The sequence below is a fragment of the Thunnus albacares genome, chromosome 17 (genome assembly GCF_914725855.1).
Source record: "Thunnus albacares chromosome 17, fThuAlb1.1, whole genome shotgun sequence".
NCBI classification, from domain to species: domain Eukaryota; kingdom Metazoa; phylum Chordata; class Actinopteri; order Scombriformes; family Scombridae; genus Thunnus; species Thunnus albacares.
This window is the reverse complement of record NC_058122.1, coordinates 30,409,063-30,430,830: the sequence shown is the minus strand read 5'-3', so window position 1 is coordinate 30,430,830 and position 21,768 is coordinate 30,409,063. Positions and strand designations below refer to the sequence as shown.

Genomic DNA, 21,768 nt, shown 5'->3' with positions numbered 1-21,768 from the left:
AAAGACACAGAGACGTGACTGTAAACTCACAGTCTGATCAATAATAATGTGTTTGATGGTTTGTACTTGAAAAGGCATCGAGGTTAAAATACAGAATATTTTAAATGTTTAGACGTCTGTTTGTTTCTCAGCTCAACATTCAGTGACTTTATTTCAGCTGCTTCAGCAAATGTAGTAAATTTAAACACTGAATGCTGTTAAAACACGTTCAGATTAAGCTCCTATTTAAAAATCTCACTTTCAAACTACATTCTGCAGCTGCACCGCGATCCTGCTCACTCAGCATGTTAACATATCATCTATGATATTATGGACCAATCACATCATGACTGACAGGGATCATTATTCATTGATCCCACGTGTCTGAAGCTTCATACTGATTGTTTACATTTAAACTGAGATTAAACATTATGTGTAATAAAGATTAGAGGTCAGCAGCTGCTCTAACAAACTGACTCAGAGTTATAACAGAAGGACGTGAAGAGGTTTGATTCTGAGCTGAGGATCAATTCACGCTGTGGAATATTTGAACTGCTGCTCAAAGAAACGACTGATGCATAAAAACTTTAGAAAGTCCTGAGTAACAAACTAACATCCGACCAGGATTCAGATTCTGACAGTAAAGCTCCGCTAATGAACGAGCTTCCATACGAGCTTTGATACGACCGAATGAACCAAGACCTGAAACTCTGTAAGAAGCAGCAGGTTAGCTTCACAGTTACCATGGTAACTGACCCTGAGTTTAAGTTACCATGGTAACTGACCCAGAGTTTGTTACCATGGTAGCTGACCCTGAGTTTAAGTTACCATGGTAACTGACCCTGAGTTTAAGTTACCATGGTAGCTGACCCTGAGTTTAAGTTACCATGGTAACTGACCCAGGGTGTAAGTTACCATGGTAACTGACCCAGAGTTTAAGTTAACTTTCCCTCATCTCAGGGTGAACAAACTCAGAGTTTTTCTGAACTGTTCAAACACAAAACTGAACCAGAAGTTTCTGACTCGACATTCATCAGATTCAGTTCAAGAAACTCAACTGAGACAAAACTTTTAAGCACAAAGTTCTGCAGGTGATAAACAAAAACTTAGAGATGATTTAAAAACGAGGTTTGACTCAGATTAACGAGTCAGATCAGCTGAGTCAGTTTTATTGTTTAACTCTGTCTGCCCTTGCGATCGGGGTCATGATTTGTTCTTAAACTCTGGTCCTGCAGATATATAATTTTATATCACTCTATTGTTGAACAAATAAACCTGAATTTAAGCAGCTGCAGTGTGTGTTGCTGCCAGCAGAGGGAGCTGCTCAGCAGGTTAAACACTAACAGAATCATAAAACTAATTTATTTATCTCACAATTCAAATTCTCATTTTGTTCAACTGTTTGTTTCAGTGTCAGCTGATTAATGATCTCTCAACCTCAATAAGACACACTTTCAACATTAAATAATTATGTTGTGCTGATCAGAAAATGTTATTAAAATCATAATAAATTTATTTAGAATATTTAATCTGACAACATTAATGAAGCAGAACAAATTCTTCTCACACAGAAAAAGAATTTTCTTTATTACATGAAAGCACACATACACCTGAGTGGAAGTCACATGATGTCAGAACTGCACAGGGTCACATGTACCATGGTGGACCGAACCTGAACCACCCGACAAACAAAACAAACACTCTGAAACGAGAGAAAAGATTCTGACAGCAGAAAACCTGAAGGTGGCGCAACAGGTCCATCAAACACCCAGTGCTGAATATAAAGTCAGTGATCCGTCCTGCACAGACCTGCTAGTAAACAGGGCAGAGCAGCAACTAATGATTATTTTAATTATTCATTAATCATTCATCTATTAAATATCATAAACTCTTCTTACAGTCCGAGATGACATTTTCTCCACCAACAGATTCGGTTTACAGTGATAGAAAACAGAAAACTAACGAATCACCGCATTTATTTGTCATGTTTTCACCATCTTTACTTGATTGAAACAGTTAATCAATTATCAGAAAAGTTGCAGAATTTTTTTGTGGATCAACTAATCGATTAATCATTTCAGTGAAAATCTGAGAGAAGCTTTGAGTTGTTTTTTAACATCATCGAGCTCTTTTATTTAAAGGAACAGTTCCAAACTTTGTAAAACACAAAGTTTGATGAGAAGATTGATGCCACTCTGAAAGAGTTATTGCTCCCAGCCAGGAAATAGTCCGATCCATTTCCCTTCTAGTTTTTACACTTCAGATTAAACAAATCTGTTAATCAAGGAGCTGGAGCCAGGCTGGCTGTTTCCACCTGCTTCTAGTCTTTATGATAAGCTAAGCTAACCAGCTGCTAGCCTTAGCTTCATATATAACATACAGATATAAGAGAGAAATCAATCTGAACATCTAACTCATCTGAGAAGAAGTGCTTTCAAAAATGATGAAGTATACCTTCAGTCAGACTGTGGTCACATGATACACATTCTTAATTATATTTAATTTGTTTACTTTGAGAAGACAGAATATAAAAGATCCTGAACTTTACTGAACCTGAGATGTTTCAGGGGGTTGTTTGGTAACGCAGGTTTAAATAAGTTGGGTTAAACCAGCAGTCAGTCATCAAATGAACATTAAAGCTGTTTTTCTTGCTGTAATCATTCCTCCTGTTCATACTGACTATTAGAAGATCCCTTCATAACGACCTTACAATGTAACCCACAGTCCTCCTTCTGTGCAAAAATGTATTTAAAGTTTATCTGAAGTTAATATGAAGCTTCAGCGTCCAAATAAGTCAAATCAAGTAGATATCTTTCAACGTTACAGTCTTTTTAGTGCCAAAGTTCCTCTTTTTGTTACTATACTTCCACCTGCAGCTCAACAGGGAAACACTGTCCGAGGAAACACAAAGAGGGAATTTGATGCTAAAAAGACTGTAAATGTGTCAGATATCCACTTGATATGACTAACTCAGACTGATGAAGCTGAATAGAAGCTTCACACAGACTTTAAATGACTGTGTGGACACACTGTGGATTTTATCCTCCATCACTTCCATTGAAAGCACATTTGAAGGATCTTTTAATATCCAGTATGAACAGGAGGAATGATTACAGACACCTGACTGCTGGTTTAACACACTGGAAACACTGGAAACTCTGGGGACACTGGGAACTCGTCCTTTAACTTATCACCAGACCTGAGTCTCATCACATCAACTCTTAATGAAACAGATAAAACCTGGTTCAGTTTGTTGGCTAACAAAGAAGCACCTGAACCCACAGAGTCCTCTAGACCAGATCAGGATGTTTGACCTCTATTGCAGAGGCTCACATAGGTAGAAGAGAACAAACTGCTGTTAGCACCCCCCCTAGAGGCGTCAGTGTGCATCACAGCTACAATATGAATAAACAGACGGATGGTTGAACCATTCTTCAATATAGAATATGAGCTAGCATTGAGTAGTTAGTGAGCTAATAAAATGTAGCTCACTGGACAACAAATATTAGATTGCTACAGATGGAGAATGCTTTATTTATTGATGTGAGAGCTTATGCTAACTAGCCCCTGTTTGTTCACAGTAGCTAATGCTTGTTAGCTGGCTAACTTTATCTTTCTTCTTCAAGATGTTTGTTGCTGAAAGTAGCAGCTCAGTTTTTGTTTTCTGCAGAAGAAAATGAACATGAAGCCTAAAAAGAAAAACAATCGGACGGATGACTCAAGCACATCGAGAAGAGTCCGCTGTAAAACGACGGTTTGTTTTCACAAGTTCAACAAGTTGCACATGTGTAGTAGAGGTGATGAGTTAATCCAAAGGGCGACGGATCAGGTCGTGACACCATGTAACGACAGTTATGTTTTTGATTCTGTGGTGTCAGATGATGCAGATGTGAAGAGTTGGATTGTGGGTAAGTAGGTGCATACAGGTGTAGCTGAGCTTTTCCAAACCTGTTTCAAGGCACAGCTCTTCTAGTCCACTTTAGTTCAGTCCAGACTCTCAGACGTTGGGTCGGATGTCAGCGTAGTTCTTGACAACTCCAGAGAAGCGGACGATGTGGATCTCCGGGTTTCTGGCTTTGAAGTCCTGCCACAGGTACTCAGGTGACAGAATCTTACTGGGCTTGTTGATCCACATGTACCTGAACACACAAGAACAGGAAGTTATCAGAAAATACAAACAGTGCCAACACCTGTTCAGGTGACACTGCCTACCTGTTCAGGTGACTCTCCTCCTGCCAGGCGGCCTCGATGCCCTCCTTGGCGTCAGCCTCAAAGTTGGAGCGGCATGTCTTGGCAAGCAGGTGCACCTCCTGCAGGAGGCCCCCGAACGCCCCCCCACAGTAGTAGAAATCTCCCTCCCCGGCAGCCACGTAGGCTCTGGACTGTGGTCTGCGCTCATAGGGGAACCTGCTGCGGTCGTCTCTGTAGTAACCTGCAGACACACAGGTAGGAAGCAACACATGACACACAACCCAACTTCACCTGGACAGGTAGCTGTGTGTCTACAGACCTGGATGTATCACAGCAACCAGTCCGCCCAGAGACTCGGTGCCCCAGCGGTCGTGAAACTCAGAGTCGACATCCAGACAGAAGATGTAGTCGGTGCCGTTACGAAGCTCCTCCTCTATCAGCGTCTGGATGATCTCCATCCTACGAGCAGAAATCTCCTGCCAACGCTTTGAGCTGGGCACCGGACGCACTATTAGCTGGAGGAGGAGGAAGAGGAGGAGTCTTTAGATATCAAACATGCACATAAACTGTAGTTCTTTCTGTTGTGTTAGTTTTTAAACATCAGACTGTGACTCCGTCTTTCTGTTGCCGTTTTTCACACATGTAGGAAGATGTCACAACATTCTCAATCTCACCTATAAAACTCTGATTCTCTAACAGAGGAAAAAATGACCAAAGAACAATGCAGAACCTTTTAGAACCTCAAAACATTACAACAGTTCAGATGTGTGGGACCAACCACTGCCAGAAGTCAGATCTGTTCACTTCAGGTAGAAAACTGGTTTCTTGTGAAAAGAATTTAAAATGTATTGTGAAAATTAATTTTATATATGTGGCCCAAATTATTGGTACCTTTACATTTTATTAAAATAATGCACCATTTGCCCTGAACAGTGTTGAAATTAAAAGATATTTTATTATCAGTGCATGTTTATGTTTGGTTTGCAGTGGAACAAAACATAAAAGTTGTGAAAATAACTGAATTTATGTTTATTCTACAAAGACATTTTATAATAATCTGGACAAAATTATTGGTGCCATTTAGAAGTTGTAAGAAATAATTGATCTGTAGTGATACTTTAAGCAGATTATTGTGTTTTAATTAGTGTCACAAGTGTTTTCAGTCTTATAATCACTCAGCAGCCAGTTTAAAAGGAGAAAGTGACTCACTCTGCTGTTTGTGCATCACATTGAACATGAAGGAAAACTCGAGAAGGTCTGAAGACATTAGAAACAAGGTAACAGCCAAACAAAGTCAACGTAAAGGTTACAAGATCATCTCCAAAGAGCTCGATGTTCCTGTGACCACTGCTGCCGATATTATTAAGAAGTTTAACTCTGATGGAGCTGCAGCCGACATCTCTGGACGTGGTCACAAGAGGAAAACTAAATTAGAGCTTTTTGGTAAATCACACCGACCCAGATGTTTACAGAAGAAAAGATGAAGCCTTCAAAGAAAAGAACATCATGTCTACTGTGAAACATGGAGGAGGCTCCGTGATGTTTTGGGACTGTTTTGCTGCCTTGAATCTGTGCAGCACAATGAAATCAGAAGACTATCAAGGTATTTTGGAGAGAAACATGCAGCTCAGTGTCAGAAAGCTGAGTCTTAGTCGCAGGTCATGAGTCTTCCAGCAGGATAATGACCCCAAACATACATCAGAAAGCAGCCGAGAGAGGATGAGAAGAAAACGTTGGAGCGTTCTGATACCAATATTTCCAGCCACATCTGTATATAATTTATATTACAGGTGTAATGGTACAACAAGTTCATGGTTTGGTATAGCAGGAAAAAAAAGAAAGGTAGAAAATAACATCTGCTTTTTCATTCTGAGAAATGTAAACATCCAAAAACGGCTCATTGGCCAAAACTATTACTGAAACAGTTTAGTTGCTGCAGTGGGAAAGGAAAACAACCTTTATGTTTCTTGCAAGGACTCAGGACACCTGCTGACAGCTGTGTTATGCTGATTTATGGTCTAACTGTATATAAAGTAGAGTAAACTAGCTAACTGTATATAAAGTAGTGTAAACTAGCTCCACCTCCAGCAGCTACAACAGTAACATGCTGCTCTAACACTGATGCTTCACTATTAATAATCTAATGATGTCATATATAATAATATATCAGTCAGAGGGACCAAACCACTACTTTTACTGCAATACTTTAACTACATCAAGCTCATAATACTTATGTACTTTTACTGCAATACTTTAACTACATCAAGCTCATAATACTTATGTACTTTTACTGCAATACTTTAACTACATCAAGCTCATAATACTTATGTACTTTTACTGCAATACTTTAACTACATCAAGCTCATAATACTTATGTACTTTTACTGCAATACTTTAACTACATCAAGCTCATAATACTTATGTACAGAGAGGGGAGGGAGACGACCGCCACAGAGGGGGGAGGGAGACGACCGCCACAGAGGGGGGAGGGAGACGACCGCCACAGAGGGGGGAGGGAGACGACCGCCACAGAGAGGGGAGGGAGACGCGTTATCGTTTCACTATGGAGATAATGGAGCATGTCTTAATAATAGTGTTGCACTCAGTCAGTGTAATGGGTCTCTGGTTTGTCATTCTGGCAGCAGCAACACTACAGGGTAACCAGGGTAACCAGGGTAACGTTACCTTGGCTAAGCTAACATATCCATGAGCATGCTAGTGGTGCACTGTCAAAATGTATATATATATATATATATATATATATATATATATATATATATATATATATATATATATATATATATATATATATGTGTGTGTGTGTGTGTGTGTGTGTGTGTGTGTGTGTGTGTGTATATATATATATATATATATATATGTTTATTTACAATGAAATAAGGTTTATCAGCCACAAATCAAAAGTCCAGCAGATGATCAGAGATTTAAATAAATATGTTGCTGCTTTATTGAGTATTAATCGATTGATCCGGTCTACCTTTCTGCCGGCAGCCATTTCAACTTGAGGCACTTCCTTTGGCCGGTCAGTGAACACGTAGACATGCACCTTGAAACCAACGAAGAAGTGATCCTCTGCTGTCTTGAGGAATTTTTTCAGGAACATGATGTACCTGCCCAGAAGGTCAGAGGGGTCACCTCGAGGTCAAAGGTCAAACACATCATTACTGCTTGATGTTGTGATGTCATACTTACTTTCCAACAGCAAACACAGTGGCAGCAATGGTGATGTTCTTTGGTTTGTAGATGCTGTCGAGTAGAGCTGGGTTAAAGGTTCCCTCCCAAACGATAGGAGCCAACCAGGGCGCCACCGTCACCACGTCAGTACGACTGCAATCAAGAAACAAACATCAACGACAACAACATCATCCTCATTCTTATGAACAATAGTGACAGTGAACGTTACTTACCCATTTACGATGCTGGGCTGTTTGTACTGCAGACTGAAACACAAACAGGTTCCTCATCAGTCTAAACTCCTGTTAGCACCCCCTGCAGGCTGCAGGCTTAATTACAGCAACAATCTGAACAAACTACATCCTAATGATTTATTTCTTCTTCTGACCTGCAGTGAAGCTGAACATGGAAAGTTTTCATGGGCTCATTACAATGTAAAGAACAGATTTTAGGACCTCCTCCTCAAGATCACAGTGTTGGAGGCGGACCGATGCTTTCAAGTCGCAATTGTTGAGGACTTCATTACCCAGAACTCGTGCATGCTGAGGGGTTTAATTTAAAGAATAATGCTATTTCATATTTCATATGTTCATACACTAATCATAATTTTGAGTTTCTGACTTGTAATTAGTGTTCACATCAACATCTAAATCATTATTACATAAACAGTGATGGTGGTTGGACCTCTACGTCGACTACAGCGTTCAGATTAACTGCCCATCAAGCCAGTTGGGGCTGAGAAGAGTATCTGCTCTTTGCTTGGGTGAGAGTAGGTTTAAAAAGGTAAAAGCTTAAAGTTAGTTCAGGGCTGGAGGACGCTGGTGCTCATCATATAGATCAATAGATTTATGAAAGCGCTGAAGTGACTGAAAACCAAACAAACAACAACCTCATTTCAACTAAAGTCTGTTCAGTGTAATTGAATCCAAATGAACAGTATAACTCTCAGTCAACCAACACATCTACAGTTATCTGATGATATGAACACTCGCACACATCTCTACTACACATTCTGTATGACATGAATGTGGCATCAGTCTAAAATATTCTAGATTTTTAATGTTGTCAACAAATGAAATGATCTGACCCATTAAAGACCAAAACCAACAACCTGCTACCTCATAATAATCCTGAGGGGCATTGAGATGATTTACAGGATAGAAAACTAAACTAAACACAATTCTGCTACACAAAATACTGTTGTTAAGTTTGAAGTAATGAAGAAAACTTTGGATGATGTTTATAAACTGACTTCACCAGTTTCTTTTACTGTCACATGAACCTTAATATTGTCACTGACATTTACAATAAAATCAATGAAGTCACATATTTAAACACATTATAGTATAAGGTTACGTCGTCCATGTCGCTGTCGGAGTTAAAATTAAACAGATTTATTTATTAATGTATGTATTCATTACAGTTTAATCTGTTTTTTATAAATATGTTTTAATGTCAGATTGTTACTGACCTTTGACTACAATCTAAACTGTGCGCTGTGAGTGTTAGCATTAGCATTAGCATTACTTACTGACTGGTGTCCACAAGCCTCCTGTTGTTTTATCCGCAGCAGGGTGACAAATAGCAACATGTCAGCATTAGCAACAACCACCGTCATTTTTTATAGGCTTATATATTATTTTCCCTTTCATTTAAAAATATTAATTGACAATTAATATTCAGAGTTCATTTACAATTGTAGTTTTGTGATATATATATATATATATATATATATATATATATATTTCAGTTTTATTCAATTGCGATTACTCAAAATTAAAATTGTTTTTTCATCTTAAAAAACTTTACATCTTAATTAAATTCTGTTGTTTTAGTATTTTTACGATTTATATTAGTGTTTCATGTTGTGAAAAGTTTTTATGCTCGTTTGACGTCATGTCTGTGAAAACACAACTTTCTAGTTTTGTATTTTTATTTGTTGTCGATCAAACAGCTGATTATTGAAGACTTCCTGTCTGCAGTCACTCAGACAGTTCCTGCTTTTGAGCAGCAGGTGTCAGACTTCACAAATAGTCTGAGGTTTTAGCTGCCTACCAGTCCCAGACTAAACACTGGTTCCCAGTCTGAGTCTGCAGTGTGTTCATGCTGTTAAAGTAATGCATTTGAGTTCAGAGTGCAAAAAGGAAGCTGCTCACGACTGGAAAACATTAAAAACTGATTGTGGATGGAGGTGAAACATCTTTGTGAACTCCAAATATTAAATGTTTGGGAAATGAGTAGTGTGAAGTTTAACTGGCAGTGTCAGACTGACATATCATTTCCTGTTGGTATAAAACTGTAAAGTAAGTTGATTTTAGGAAAACATTATTAGTACATTACATTATTAGTATACAATAATGTAATGTACTAATAATGCTGTTAGGGCCACAACTAATGATTATTTCCATGATAAATTAATTGATTGTTTGGTCTATAAAGTCAGAAAAAGAGAGAAAAACACCCGTCAGTTTCCCAGAGCTCAAGGTGATGACTCTGAATCTTGTCCAAGCAGCAAAACCCAGAAGTATTGTTAGTTTGTTTACAAAAATATAAAGACAAAGAAAAGAAAAATAAACTCAGAAAAATCAAGCAGTAGAAAATTTAGACACACTGATTGTTTCTCAGTGATTGTGATGTAAACTAAAAACATCAAATCAATAAGCTGTTTATTGAAAACAAAATGTAATGATGATGTCATCAGCGTACTTACTGGTCAGGAGCCACCAGGTGGAAAACATGAGTCATAATGACTTCAGCAGGAGATCTGCAGGACACACACACACACACACACACACACACACACACACACACACACACACACACACACACACACACATTGAAAAAAACAACAATTTAACATAATGGTGATTGGTGATGGATCGCTTGTTAACTAGTCATTTAAGTTACATTTTTACTGAAACAAGTCTACATTTACCTACAAAATATGTGCTGAATTAAACAGTGGCTCCTAATGTTACTTCATTTTTAAAATATAATCCATGTTGCAGCCTTCCACCTACAGACAAGACCTATTTGGTCTAAGTGTTGTTAACTCAGAGGCTGTTCAGTCTCAGCGCCTTCACACTTGTGACCATTAGAGAATAAAGAAAACATGTTGTATCATTTTAATTTTCTAATTCGCTCTTTTTTAAAATTATTTTCTTCTTCTACTTTAAATTTCTGTTGCTATTCTCCATCTTTTATTTTTTGTCTTCTTCACAGTTCTAGCTGTAAAATTTAAATTTTCTTCTCACAGTGCCTTCTACAGATGTGGCACCTTTACATTTTATTATTTTCTAAAATAATCTGGACAAAATTATTGGTGCCATTTAGAAGTTGTGAGAAATAATTGATCTGTAGTGATATAGCAGACTATTGTGTTTTAATTAGTATCACAGGTGTTTTCAGTCTTATAATCACTCAGCAGCCAGTTTAAAAGGAGAAAGTGACTCACTCTGCTGTTTGTGCATCACATTGAACATTGAAAACAGAAGGAAAACTAGAGACGGTCTGAAGACATTAGAAACAAGGTAACAGCCAAACAAAGTCAACGTAAAGGTTACAAGATCATCTCCAAAGAGCTCGATGTTCCTGTGACCACTGCTGCTGATATTATTAAGAAGTTTAACTCTGATGGAGCTGCAGCCAACATCTATGGACGTGGTCACAAGAGGAAAACTGTTTGAATGGTGGAGAAAGAACCAAAGAAAACGTCAATACAGATCCAAGCTGATCTTCAAGTTCAAGGTACAATAGTTTCACTGTCTGAATGAAAACGGGCTCCGTGGTAGAAGACCCAGGAAGACCCCACTTCTAAGAGGGAGACACAACAAAGCCAGACTGGACTTTGCTAAAATGCATGTTGACAAGCCACAGTCCTTCTGTCCAAGAGAGGATGAGAAGAAAACGTTGAAGCGTTCTGAAGCGGCTGCTATGAGTCCTGATCTGAATCCCGCTGAACATCTGTGGAAAGAGCTGAAACCTGCAGCTGAGAGACGGCAGCCATCAAACCAGAGAGAACTGGAGCAGTTTGATCAAGAAGAGGCTGAACAACCAGCGAAGAAGAGTCTGAACAACCAGTGAAGAAGAGTCTAACTACCAGTGAAGAAGAGTCTGAACTACCAGTGAAGAAGAGTCTAACTACCAGTGAAGAAGAGTCCGAACTACCAGTGAAGAAGAGTCTGAACTACCAGTAAAGAAGAGTCTGAACTACCAGTGAAGAAGAGTCTGAACAACCAGTGAAGAAGAGTCTGAACTACCAGTGAAGAAGAGTCCGAACTACCAGTGAAGAAGAGTCTGAACTACCAGTGAAGAAGAGTCCGAACCACCAGTGAAGAAGAGTCCGAACCACCAGTGAAGAGTCTGAACTACCAGTGAAGAAGAGTCCAAACTACCAGTGAAGAAGAGTCCGAACTACCAGTGAAGAAGAGTCCGAACCACCAGTGAAGAAGAGTCCGAACCACCAGTGAAGAGTCTGAACTACCAGTGAAGAAGAGTCCAAACTACCAGTGAAGAAGAGTCTGAACTACCAGTGAAGAAGAGTCCGAACTACCAGTGAAGAAGAGTCTGAACTACCAGTGAAGAAGAGTCCGAACCACCAGTGAAGAAGAGTCTGAACTACCAGTGAAGAAGAGTCTGAACCACCAGTGAAGAAGAGTCCGAACTACCATTGAAGAAGAGTCCGAACTACCAGTGAAGAGTCTGAACTACCAGTGAAGAGTCTGAACTACCAGTGAAGAAGAGTCCGAACTACCAGTGAAGAAGAGTCCGAACTACCAGTGAAGAAGAGTCCGAACCACCAGTGAAGAAGAGTCCGAACTACCAGTGAAGAAGAGTCCGAACCACCAGTGAAGAAGAGTCCGAACCACCAGTGAAGAAGAGTCCGAACCACCAGTGAAGAAGAGTCTGAACTACTGGCCATTTTCATTTGTTTTATTGTGTTAAATAATATGTTAAGTTGTGAATCAAAAGCAAAGTTTCAGTTATATTCAATGTGAAATAAAGAACGATGGATCACAGATACTTCTGTCAGTTTCAACTTAATGCAGAGAAAATAGAGTTTTTTTAAAAAGGTGGAAGAGAACCAATATTTTCATCCACGTCTGTAAGTCTCTGCAACTCCCACTCTAATTTGCTATAATATATTTAATAAAGAGCTGGATATTCTATGTAGATTTTGTTTGTTGGTCCTTTAAAAACATCTGATCTGCAGGTATTTACAGAATTATCAGGTACACTGTTACATGTTTTGTCTCTTTTCATGTATTTTACTTCGGTTGCATTGAGCTTGTTGTATCAGCCACATGTTGACTGATACTGATTCAGCTGTAAAACTACTAGTTTAATGCTGGGATTGTTTGTGTTTTCAGATCAGAAGAAGAAGGAGAAAAGAAGCGGGACCTGTACTGGTTTATACTGGTTTATACTGGTTTATACTGTATATAACTCTGTAAACAGGTGGAGAGTTCTCACTGACAGGTAACAGCTGCTCTGTACGAAGGTCAGTGAGGAAGGTGGAGTTGATAAGCCTGACAGTCTCTACTCAGGGAAAAGTGTGTGTGTGTGTGTGTGTGTGTGTGTGTGTGTGTGTGTTACTGACCCGTCCTCTGAGTGGGTCAGTTTATTGAAGTCCAGAACAAACCTGCAAACACAAACATGATATGAGTGTGATCATACTGTCAGAACAATTAATCAATCATTAAAATAGTTGGTGAGTAAATTTATATTGATCAACTAATCAATTGATCGTTGTAGCTGTAAACAGAGTGATGAGGTATGAAGGCTGCAATGTAAAGAGTGGAACATTTATTTTAATGTGGTAGAAATGTGGAATAAGTGTGTGTGTGTGTGTGTGTGTGTGTGTGTGTGTGTATGTGTGTTACCTTGACGACCTGCTCAGGTAGACATACAGCGTTCTAAGGGTTCAAACAGAAACACAATCAATAATTAATCATCAATAATTAGTGATCAGAACAGTTTAAATGCAGTTTTCATGTAAAAGTCAAACCGCAGTAACAGATGACAACATGACAGACATGAGGAAGGCCATGCAGGACGACTGAAAGCCGTTTCAGGGCTCCTGTTACCTGCTGACAGGCTGCAGGTCAAACAACACAACACGACTCCATCTGTCAGAATGATTCAAACTAAAAATACTTTTCAGGGGAAGAGAAAATGTAAATAATCACCAACTGTAATAAATCAATCAATAAATCAATCAATAAAGCTGGTTTTAATGTTAAAATAGTAGATACATGTAGAGTCAATACGTCAGCGTATCAACATGTAGATGCTGTTTGATGTCAGATTAAAGCTAATGGACACAGTGTTTTACTTTGTGATAGATTGCCAGATCAATAGATAGATCGATAGATCAATCAGGCTCTTCTATCCATACGTGACATTAAATATCTTTGGACTTTTGGAGTTTTAGACAAAAGATTTAAAGACGTCAACATCAGCTGTAAAAATAAACATTTTTCATCTTTTTCTGACAATTTATAGACAAAACAATGAATCAATCATCACCTGTCAATCAATCAATCAATCACTTTCACAAGCAAGTAAAAACTGAAATAGATGAAACATGGAATATGATTTAAGCCAATAATAATCCAGCTTTCTCTCCAAAATATTTAGATTTCAATCAATAAAAATAAAACTCAAGTTTTTTAATTTAATAAGTTTTGCAGTTTTGTTTTGTTTTCAGTATATTTGAGTAAAAATGTTCTTTTCTTCTAATTGTGATCATTTTTGTGTGAAGTAATTTAAACTGTAGAAAACATTTGACTGACCATCGTTAACCTCAAAAAAAAAGATCTCTGTTGTTAGATAAAAGAACAAAAACAGTTTTTATTTTATTCTACTTTATTTTTCTTAAAACAACAGTCGATTATTGGATATTATAAACTCTCAGTGTGATTTTTTTTAGTTTATTATCAGTAGTTTAAACTGTTTTGGGTTCATAATAAAGTTGCAACTAACGATTGTCGACTGTCCAACGATCAAAGATGTTCAGTTTACTGTCATAGAGACTAAAGAAACCAGAAAATATTCACATTTAACAAGCTGCAATCACAGAATTTTAGCGTTTTTTTCTTAAAAATTGACAAATTAATTGATAATCAAAAAATAGTTGTCAATCGACTAATCGTTGCAGCTGTAGTTAATACTGCAGAGGCTGTGCACATATGTTAAGATTTAAACTGTATGTGTTTCATTTATGTTCTATGTATCTTTTCATTTTTAGCCTTTTATTAAAAACATGATGCATGAAAAAAACATCCATGTTACTCTGATCGAACTACAGTTTGTTTATGCAAATATACAGACATACATACACTGAGCAAGCACTTTATTAACACTTTTCAGGATAATGCACCTCAGTTCATCATCACCACTACGACCTGAATATTAAACATAAAGCAGAATTATCAATTTATGAAAATGTCAACAAAAATTAAAAATGTAAAAGCTCAGAAAAGTAGAATTTATGGAGGAGCTGTTGTGTTGGACTGAAGGGGTGTAGCTAATAAAGTACTGGGTGAGAGTACACTGTATGTGTGTACGGGTGTATTGTACGGGTGTATTGTACTGGCTTATTGTACGGGCGCGTTGTACGGGCGTATTGTACGGGCGTGTTGTACGGGCGCGTTGTACGGGCGCGTTGTGCGGGTGTTTGAATAACATTTACTCAGTTTGTTCAGAAAGGAGAGATGATGGTGTTAGTTCATGGGCCCAGGCCAGAACTAACTGGTTCCACCCAAAGGGGGAAATTCTAGTTTGGTATTTTGAAAAAGTCTTTATCTCTGGATGATATTTCAACATGATGACGCTTAGTCACAGTTATCAACCTTCAATGACACCAACCATTGATCCAAGGAATGAAAAAATCTTGTCACTTTATTTGAACGGAACGTCATACATAGAAAAAATTAGGAATTCTACCTCTTTCATTCACTTATTTAATACATATACCAATGATCATCATCATGTTATACTAGCATGCTAATATCCATTCTTGAGTATTCATATTCAAAATTGGACCTTGCAGGACTGCTGCTATATGCTCAGTTGCGACCCCCCCCCCCCAACCATCCTCCTCACCCCCCAAAAAAACCATGTTGCTGAAAAAAATACTCATAGGACCTGTTTCTATTGTTTGCATATGTGTTATATTCTATGCATGTGTAATTTTATGTGTGATTCAAACTTAATTATTGCATATATTTGTGCATTACATCTTACAATAGACTGCACACAAACCTACTGTTAGTCCAGGTGAAAATCATCTTCACTTTTTCATAAAAACATCAAACTTGGTACACTTGTACAGTTTGGGGCCCTGAACATCGCAAAGATGCCTCGTGGCAGCCATGGCGGTCATTTTACTTTCCGCCATAACCAAATTATGTATTTGGCATCATATCTCCTGAATCAAACTTGATAACACAGAAAGAGTAACGTCTACCCCTGTGATTACAATTATACCATATACAATATCATGAACTCTTCAGGTGAATAGTTAATGGTGAATTCAGTGGCGCCATGATAAGGATTACAATGAAATCGCAGAGAAATTTCAAAAATATTTCATGTAATCTTTAATTTACAATCACTCTCGGGGGCCAGAATTGTCTATTATGTTCATGTTGAGAAGGAAGAAGCATTGCCTGTCAGACCCGTGATGCGAACCAAGAAAACATCCTCATCCACAAAAATCAGGCCTACCCCCCATCACTCTCCCTTCATGGTGGACTACGCTTAAGAAAACAAGTTGCCTTGAGAACTGTATATGCGGTGCCCCAGACAATGAGATCCAAATACTAGATGGGTCAGCAGTCCTTGACATGCTGAAACCAGGTGTAGCTAAGACAGAAACAGCGACGGGACAAGAACAAGAATGGATGGAAAAAACAAGATACCAACCAACTGGGAAAGGTTTCCTGAGAGTGGACGAAAACAAAACAGAGCTCTTTCACTTTCTGGCCAGGGACCTTGTGGAAATGTTGACTACCAAACAAGTTGTTTCACTTGCGGACCCGATGGTATATCGTCTCACCCGCAGGAAACTTATCAGATTGCCTCTTTCACGCATGAAGAGGCAGATACAAGGATGCTACTCCATGTGGCAGATGCTGCAAGAAAAGGATTTAAAAAGATCACCCTGCTGTCTGCGGACACAGATGTTGTGGTCCTAGCCGTTGCACATGTGTCAGAACCAGACATTGAGGAGCTGTGGGTGGCATTTGGGACTGGCAAGAACTTCAGATACATACCTACCCATAAGACTGCAAAGTCTTCGGGTCCTGACAAATCCAAGGCCCTTCCTGTGTTCCATGCCTTCACTGGCTGTGACACAGTAGCATGAGCAGACAACATGAGATACCTGGAATGCCGATGACATGGCAACAGAGGCCTTCATGGCTTTGTCAAAGGCTCCAAAAACCATTCTAGAGGAGGTCATTTCCATTATGGAGTGCTTCACAATTCTCCTCTATGATCGCCCCAGCAGTCAACTCAACATTGATCAAGCTCATCTTGAGTTGTTCACAAAGAGGAATGGAGCAGATCCGTGCAGCCCACTGCCGCAGGGTCGAGCGGAGGTGTGTGGAGCTGTTTATTTGTGCTCTAGACGTAACCAAATTCACCATTAACTATTCATCTGAACAGTTTATGATGTTGTATATTATATCATTGTAATCCTAGACCATCAAAACATGGGGGTAGACATCATCTTTTCTGTGTTATCATGTTTACTTCAGACGCAAAATACATAATTTAGTTATGATGGAAAGCAAATTGGCCACAACAGGGTTTTTGCGATGGCTCCATTTCTGAAAATGTTCAGGGCCGCAAACTGTACAAGTGTGCCAAGTTTCACGCTTTTATGAAAAAGTGAACATATCACCTCACATTTGGCACATATCACCTGGACTATGTGCAGATACTGTAAGGCAATAATGGCAAATACAATTATTGTCCCAAAAATTTAGTAAAGCTACTCATTTGAAACAGTTATCATGTTTCAAAGTACTTATATGGACCCTACAAACAAACTGGTACCAAAGAGGTTTTGCCACCTTAGGAGGTACCAAATTCTGGTCTGGCCCATGGACTATGTAACCTGCTCAGTCATTATTCTGCAGCTCTGAGAACAAACACTGTTCAGTTTGAACTGTGACTTCTTTTAACTTAAAGACTGAAATAAAGATCAATCAAATCAATCAAACTGATCAATCAAAGGAAAAAACTGAAGCACCAACTGTTGATTAGCAGCTGATGGATGCATGAACAGTGTTTATTGGGAACATTTGAAAGTCAAATACATTAATTCAGACGTTGCGACTGAAGTTCCTGGATGAGTCATCATCAGTACGGATGTGAGCTCAGGTATCAGGTGTGACCAGGTATCAGGTGTGACCAGCACCTCCTGGTTCAACAAACAAAAACCTGACAGAACAGGCTGAGTAGCTGCACCAACTGGGAAGCTGCTAGAGACTCAAAGACCTCTGAACAAGAGACTCAGTCACCCGAGACGCTGCTGCTTTATCTGCTTCACAAAGTACAAACACAACCTGCCGCTCAAGAAGAAGAAGAAGAAGAACAACAAGTTTCTTCACTTCAGGAAACACAGAAATAAACTCAAGTTTCTGTAGTGACTGAACTAAAAGTGTCATTATGAGCATCAGAGAGAGAAAAACATTCACATCAACCTCGTTATTCTAACGAACAGGATGAGTGAGACAACACGTCACTATGATCACTTATTATCATTATTATTATCATTATTACTATTGTTATTGTTACTATTATTATTATTATTACTATTATCAATTTTATTGTTATTATTATTATTACAACTGTTTTATAGACAGAAGTCTGTTTCATGTGATCAGCTGCAGGGCTGGCAGTAGTAACTGTGGTACTTTTTGCAGTCACTGTAGTGCTCTGTGCAGTATCAGTAGTACTTTTTGCAGTAAGTGTAGTGCTCTGTGCAGTATCAGTAGTACTTTTTGAAGTATCAGTAGTTCTTTCTGCAGTAACTGTAGTACTCTGTGCAGTAACAGTAGTACTTTTTGCAGTAACAGTAGTACTTTTTGCAGTAACAGTAGTATAACTCACCCCACCAGCAGGGCCGGCAGCAGGATCAGGGTCACGGTTTTGCTGTTACACGTCAGCATCTCTCAGCCTGAGTCGGACCAGGACGGTCCTGATCCACCAGCAAGAGAATCCAGTCAGACCTCCTGAGAGCCAGCAGTCTGGTCTGGTCCTGGTCTTGTCCGGTCCAGGTCTGGTCCTGGCGTGGTCTTGGTTCAGGGGACTTTGTTGTGTCACAACTGGACTCACATCCTGCTGACAGCGTGGCGAGGAAACAAGAAGCAGCGGTCGAGAGAGCTGCATTGTGTGAAGAGACAGAAAAACAGGAAGTCTGTAAACGAGTCCTGCGAGGGTGAAACAGACGAACTGTTTGAGTTCTGTGGGACTTTTTCTTCTTCTGGTGCTTTTGTTATTTACTTTTGTTACGGTTCTCAGTCTGTGTTCCAGTTAATATGTCACTGTATTAAGTTTTAATGTTTTCAGGAGAGAAAGTAACATATAGATTCCAACACGTGGCCAGTTTATCCCAGTAACACCAGTCTGTAAACCTGCTGGGATGTGTTGGGAGATGTTTGGACCAGCCGCTCATCTCAGCTGCTAGCAGCCCGACTCCTGAGATGATCGGCCGGTCAACATGTGGTCATCCCGGGAGAACATGAACGTCTCCGCAGCGTCTTGATATGTGATTTAATTCCTTCTGGAAGATAAATGTTGATCTCACAGATGAAATCTAACGACTGCAGCTGCAACATCAGTTTGTCTCAAGTTAAAGTGAAGTTTCATGTTTTTACTGGACTATTTCTACTTCTGGAGAAGCGGAGAAGGAAGATGATGCAAATTGTGACTCACTGAGGTTTCAACAGATCCTGAAACATCTGCTGAGCAGCAGCAGTTTGAACACATTCATCATGTATGAACAATGTTTGTTATTTAGTATTTAAAAACTGTATTCCAGCAGCTCCAATTCAAATCAAAAAAATTCAAGTCAAATAAAAAAATCTGGTTAATTGTGTTGTTTTCAGATTCCTGCTGAAAATAAGGATTATTTTCTTTAACCTGTCGATTATTTTCTCAATTGATCGATTAGTTGTTTGGTCCATAAATTGGACTATTTTCATCAGAAAATGGTGAAAAATGTGGATCAGTGTTTCCTAAAGACGACGTCATCAAATGTCTTGTTTTGTCCACATCAAAGATGTTCAGTTTACTGTCCGAGAGACTAAAGAAACCAGAAAATATTCACATTTAACAAGCTGCAATCACAGAATTTGGACTTCTTTTCTTAAAAAAAATGACTCAATGATTAATTGATTATCAAAATAGTTGCAGATTAATTTTATAGCTGGCAACTAATCAATTAATCACCAAACTCACACAAAACATCATCTGTGAAAGTAAATTCAGTGTCTGTTGCACTGTTTTTTATATTTATAGACTTAATTTTAATAAAACAAGACATTTTATTAATCAAATGATTCATCGATAATGAAAATAATACGTTAGTTGTGATATAAACTAGAACTTTATCTTTTCATATGTAACAATAACTGGTATCAGCGTTCAGTGAGCACCAGACTCCGTAGAGAAAACACTCATTTTATCTTTAGTGCGACTTGAGCCTTTGACCACCTGACGCAGCGCAACTTATGTCTGCTGATTCACCCACACCTGCCGCACACCTCCACCTGACGTCATTGTCCGAGTTTACGACGTCACACCGCCGTACGATCATAAAATGTCAGTTTATTGATCATATGCAAAGAGCTGAGGGTACAGAAGCTTTTATTTCCGCGTCGCTGCACGAGCCCGACCAGACCCCCGCTGTCAACCATCCACCGAACACCGCGAGACCACCGGAAACATGAAGAGACCGAGACATAAACCGACAGAACCGACAGAACCGACTCGCGGACAGACAGAAGACAGATTATCAATAAAACATCAGGCACTCACCGTGTCCGCGTGCCGCTGCCTGCGCGAGTTCTCCTCTCTGAACCAGGAAGTTAAATCCACAAACCACCACACTAACTTGTCTGTCTGCGGCTCACTTCCTGTTCCTGTCTGAGGCTCCGCCCCCTGGCGCCCACCTGCTCCAGGTAACCGGAAACAGCTGCTCAGGTGACTGCAGACCTGTCAGCTGCAAAGTTTTGATCTGTTTATTGATCATTTATTATTTATTACATAAATATTTTATCATTATAAACAGCTGATAGAGAAACTACAGGAAGCAGCAGGTTTCCTCATCTTCATCATCATCTTCATCATCATCATCATCATCATCATCATCATCATCGTCATCATCATTGTCATCATCGTCATCATCATCATCTTCATCATCTTCATCATCTTCATCGTCATCACCTACATTACCATCATCATCATCATCATCATGTGATGGATCAGTCCCGTCTGAGCCCTACAGGTCCTGGTCCCGGTCCAGGTCCAGGTCCCGGTCCAGGTCCAGGTCACGGTCCAGGTCCTGGTCCTGGTCCTGGTGTGTGAGTGGTCGGGTGGCTTGTTGTGTGACGTGGTTCTGGTTCTGGTCTCGGTGTTACAGTTCCAGTCAGCAGCTGAAGCAGAAACACGAAGCCGTGAATCACGTCGTCTCTCAGCTTCACTGAGTCTGAATCCTCTGAATGAAGATTTTAATAGTTTTAGTTTAATAGTTGAGCTCATTTGTTGTAAAGTTGTGTTTCATCAAACTGAGGACAGGTCGTATTATCACATACATGTATATATACATATATGTACATATACATGTATGTATATATACATATATGTACACGTGTATATATACACATATGTACATGTGTATATATACATATATGTACACGTGTATATATACACATATGTACATGTGTATATATACATATATGTATATATACATATATGTACATGTGTATATATATATATGTACATGTGTGTATATATATATATGTATATATACATATATGTACATGTATATATATATATATACACATGTACATATATATATGTACATGTGTATATATATATGTACATGTGTATATATACATATATGTACATGTATATATATATGTACATGTGTATATATACATATATGTACATGTGTATATATGTATATATATACACATGTACATATATATATATACACATGTACATATATATATGTACATGTGTATATATATATGTACATGTGTATATATACATATATGTACATGTGTATATATATATCAGCCTCACATGTGACGTCAGGCTGATTGATCAGAGTAAAACATGTCAGAGGATCCTGTAGTTAAAGAGCAGTTTGTCTCCACCTGCTGGTTG

At 38.8% G+C, this 21,768-nt stretch overlaps 1 protein-coding gene across 2 annotated transcripts; it reads right to left on the bottom strand.

The window, feature by feature from the left end:
* Positions 1 to 3,176: 3,176 nt before the first annotated feature.
* Positions 3,177 to 20,521, bottom strand: LOC122967576 (globoside alpha-1,3-N-acetylgalactosaminyltransferase 1-like). 2 transcript variants are annotated; one of them, XM_044332286.1, is made up of 12 exons: positions 20,416 to 20,521; positions 18,487 to 18,759; positions 13,245 to 13,277; positions 12,962 to 13,003; positions 10,073 to 10,126; positions 8,894 to 8,914; positions 7,596 to 7,628; positions 7,381 to 7,515; positions 7,166 to 7,298; positions 4,490 to 4,685; positions 4,192 to 4,411; positions 3,177 to 4,118 (listed from the first exon to the last, which is right to left on the bottom strand). In XM_044332286.1, the coding sequence occupies exons 2-12, from the start codon at positions 18,543 to 18,545 to the stop codon at positions 3,977 to 3,979; spliced, it is 1,068 nt and encodes a 355-aa protein (XP_044188221.1). In that variant the 5' UTR covers positions 18,546 to 18,759; positions 20,416 to 20,521; the 3' UTR covers positions 3,177 to 3,976. The 2 variants fall into 2 exon arrangements, with proteins under 2 accessions (XP_044188221.1, XP_044188222.1); XM_044332287.1 differs by lacking the exon at positions 8,894 to 8,914 and having other exon boundaries at positions 20,416 to 20,520.
* Between the last annotated feature and the right edge of the window lie 1,247 nt (positions 20,522 to 21,768).

What these genes read in the sequence shown, in the direction of transcription:
- LOC122967576 (XM_044332286.1), bottom strand. Translation starts at nt 18,545, where the DNA reads ATGCTGACGTGTAACAGCAAAACCGTGACCCTGATCCTGCTGCCGGCC. An exon ending in CTGCCGGCCCTGCTGGTGGG is followed by an intron (nt 13,278 to 18,486) that starts GTGAGTTATACT and finishes TTGAACCCTTAG; the next exon opens with AACGCTGTATGTCTACCTGA. An exon ending in CACCTGGTGGCTCCTGACCA is followed by an intron (nt 8,915 to 10,072) that starts GTAAGTACGCTG and finishes ATAAAACAACAG; the next exon opens with GAGGCTTGTGGACACCAGTC.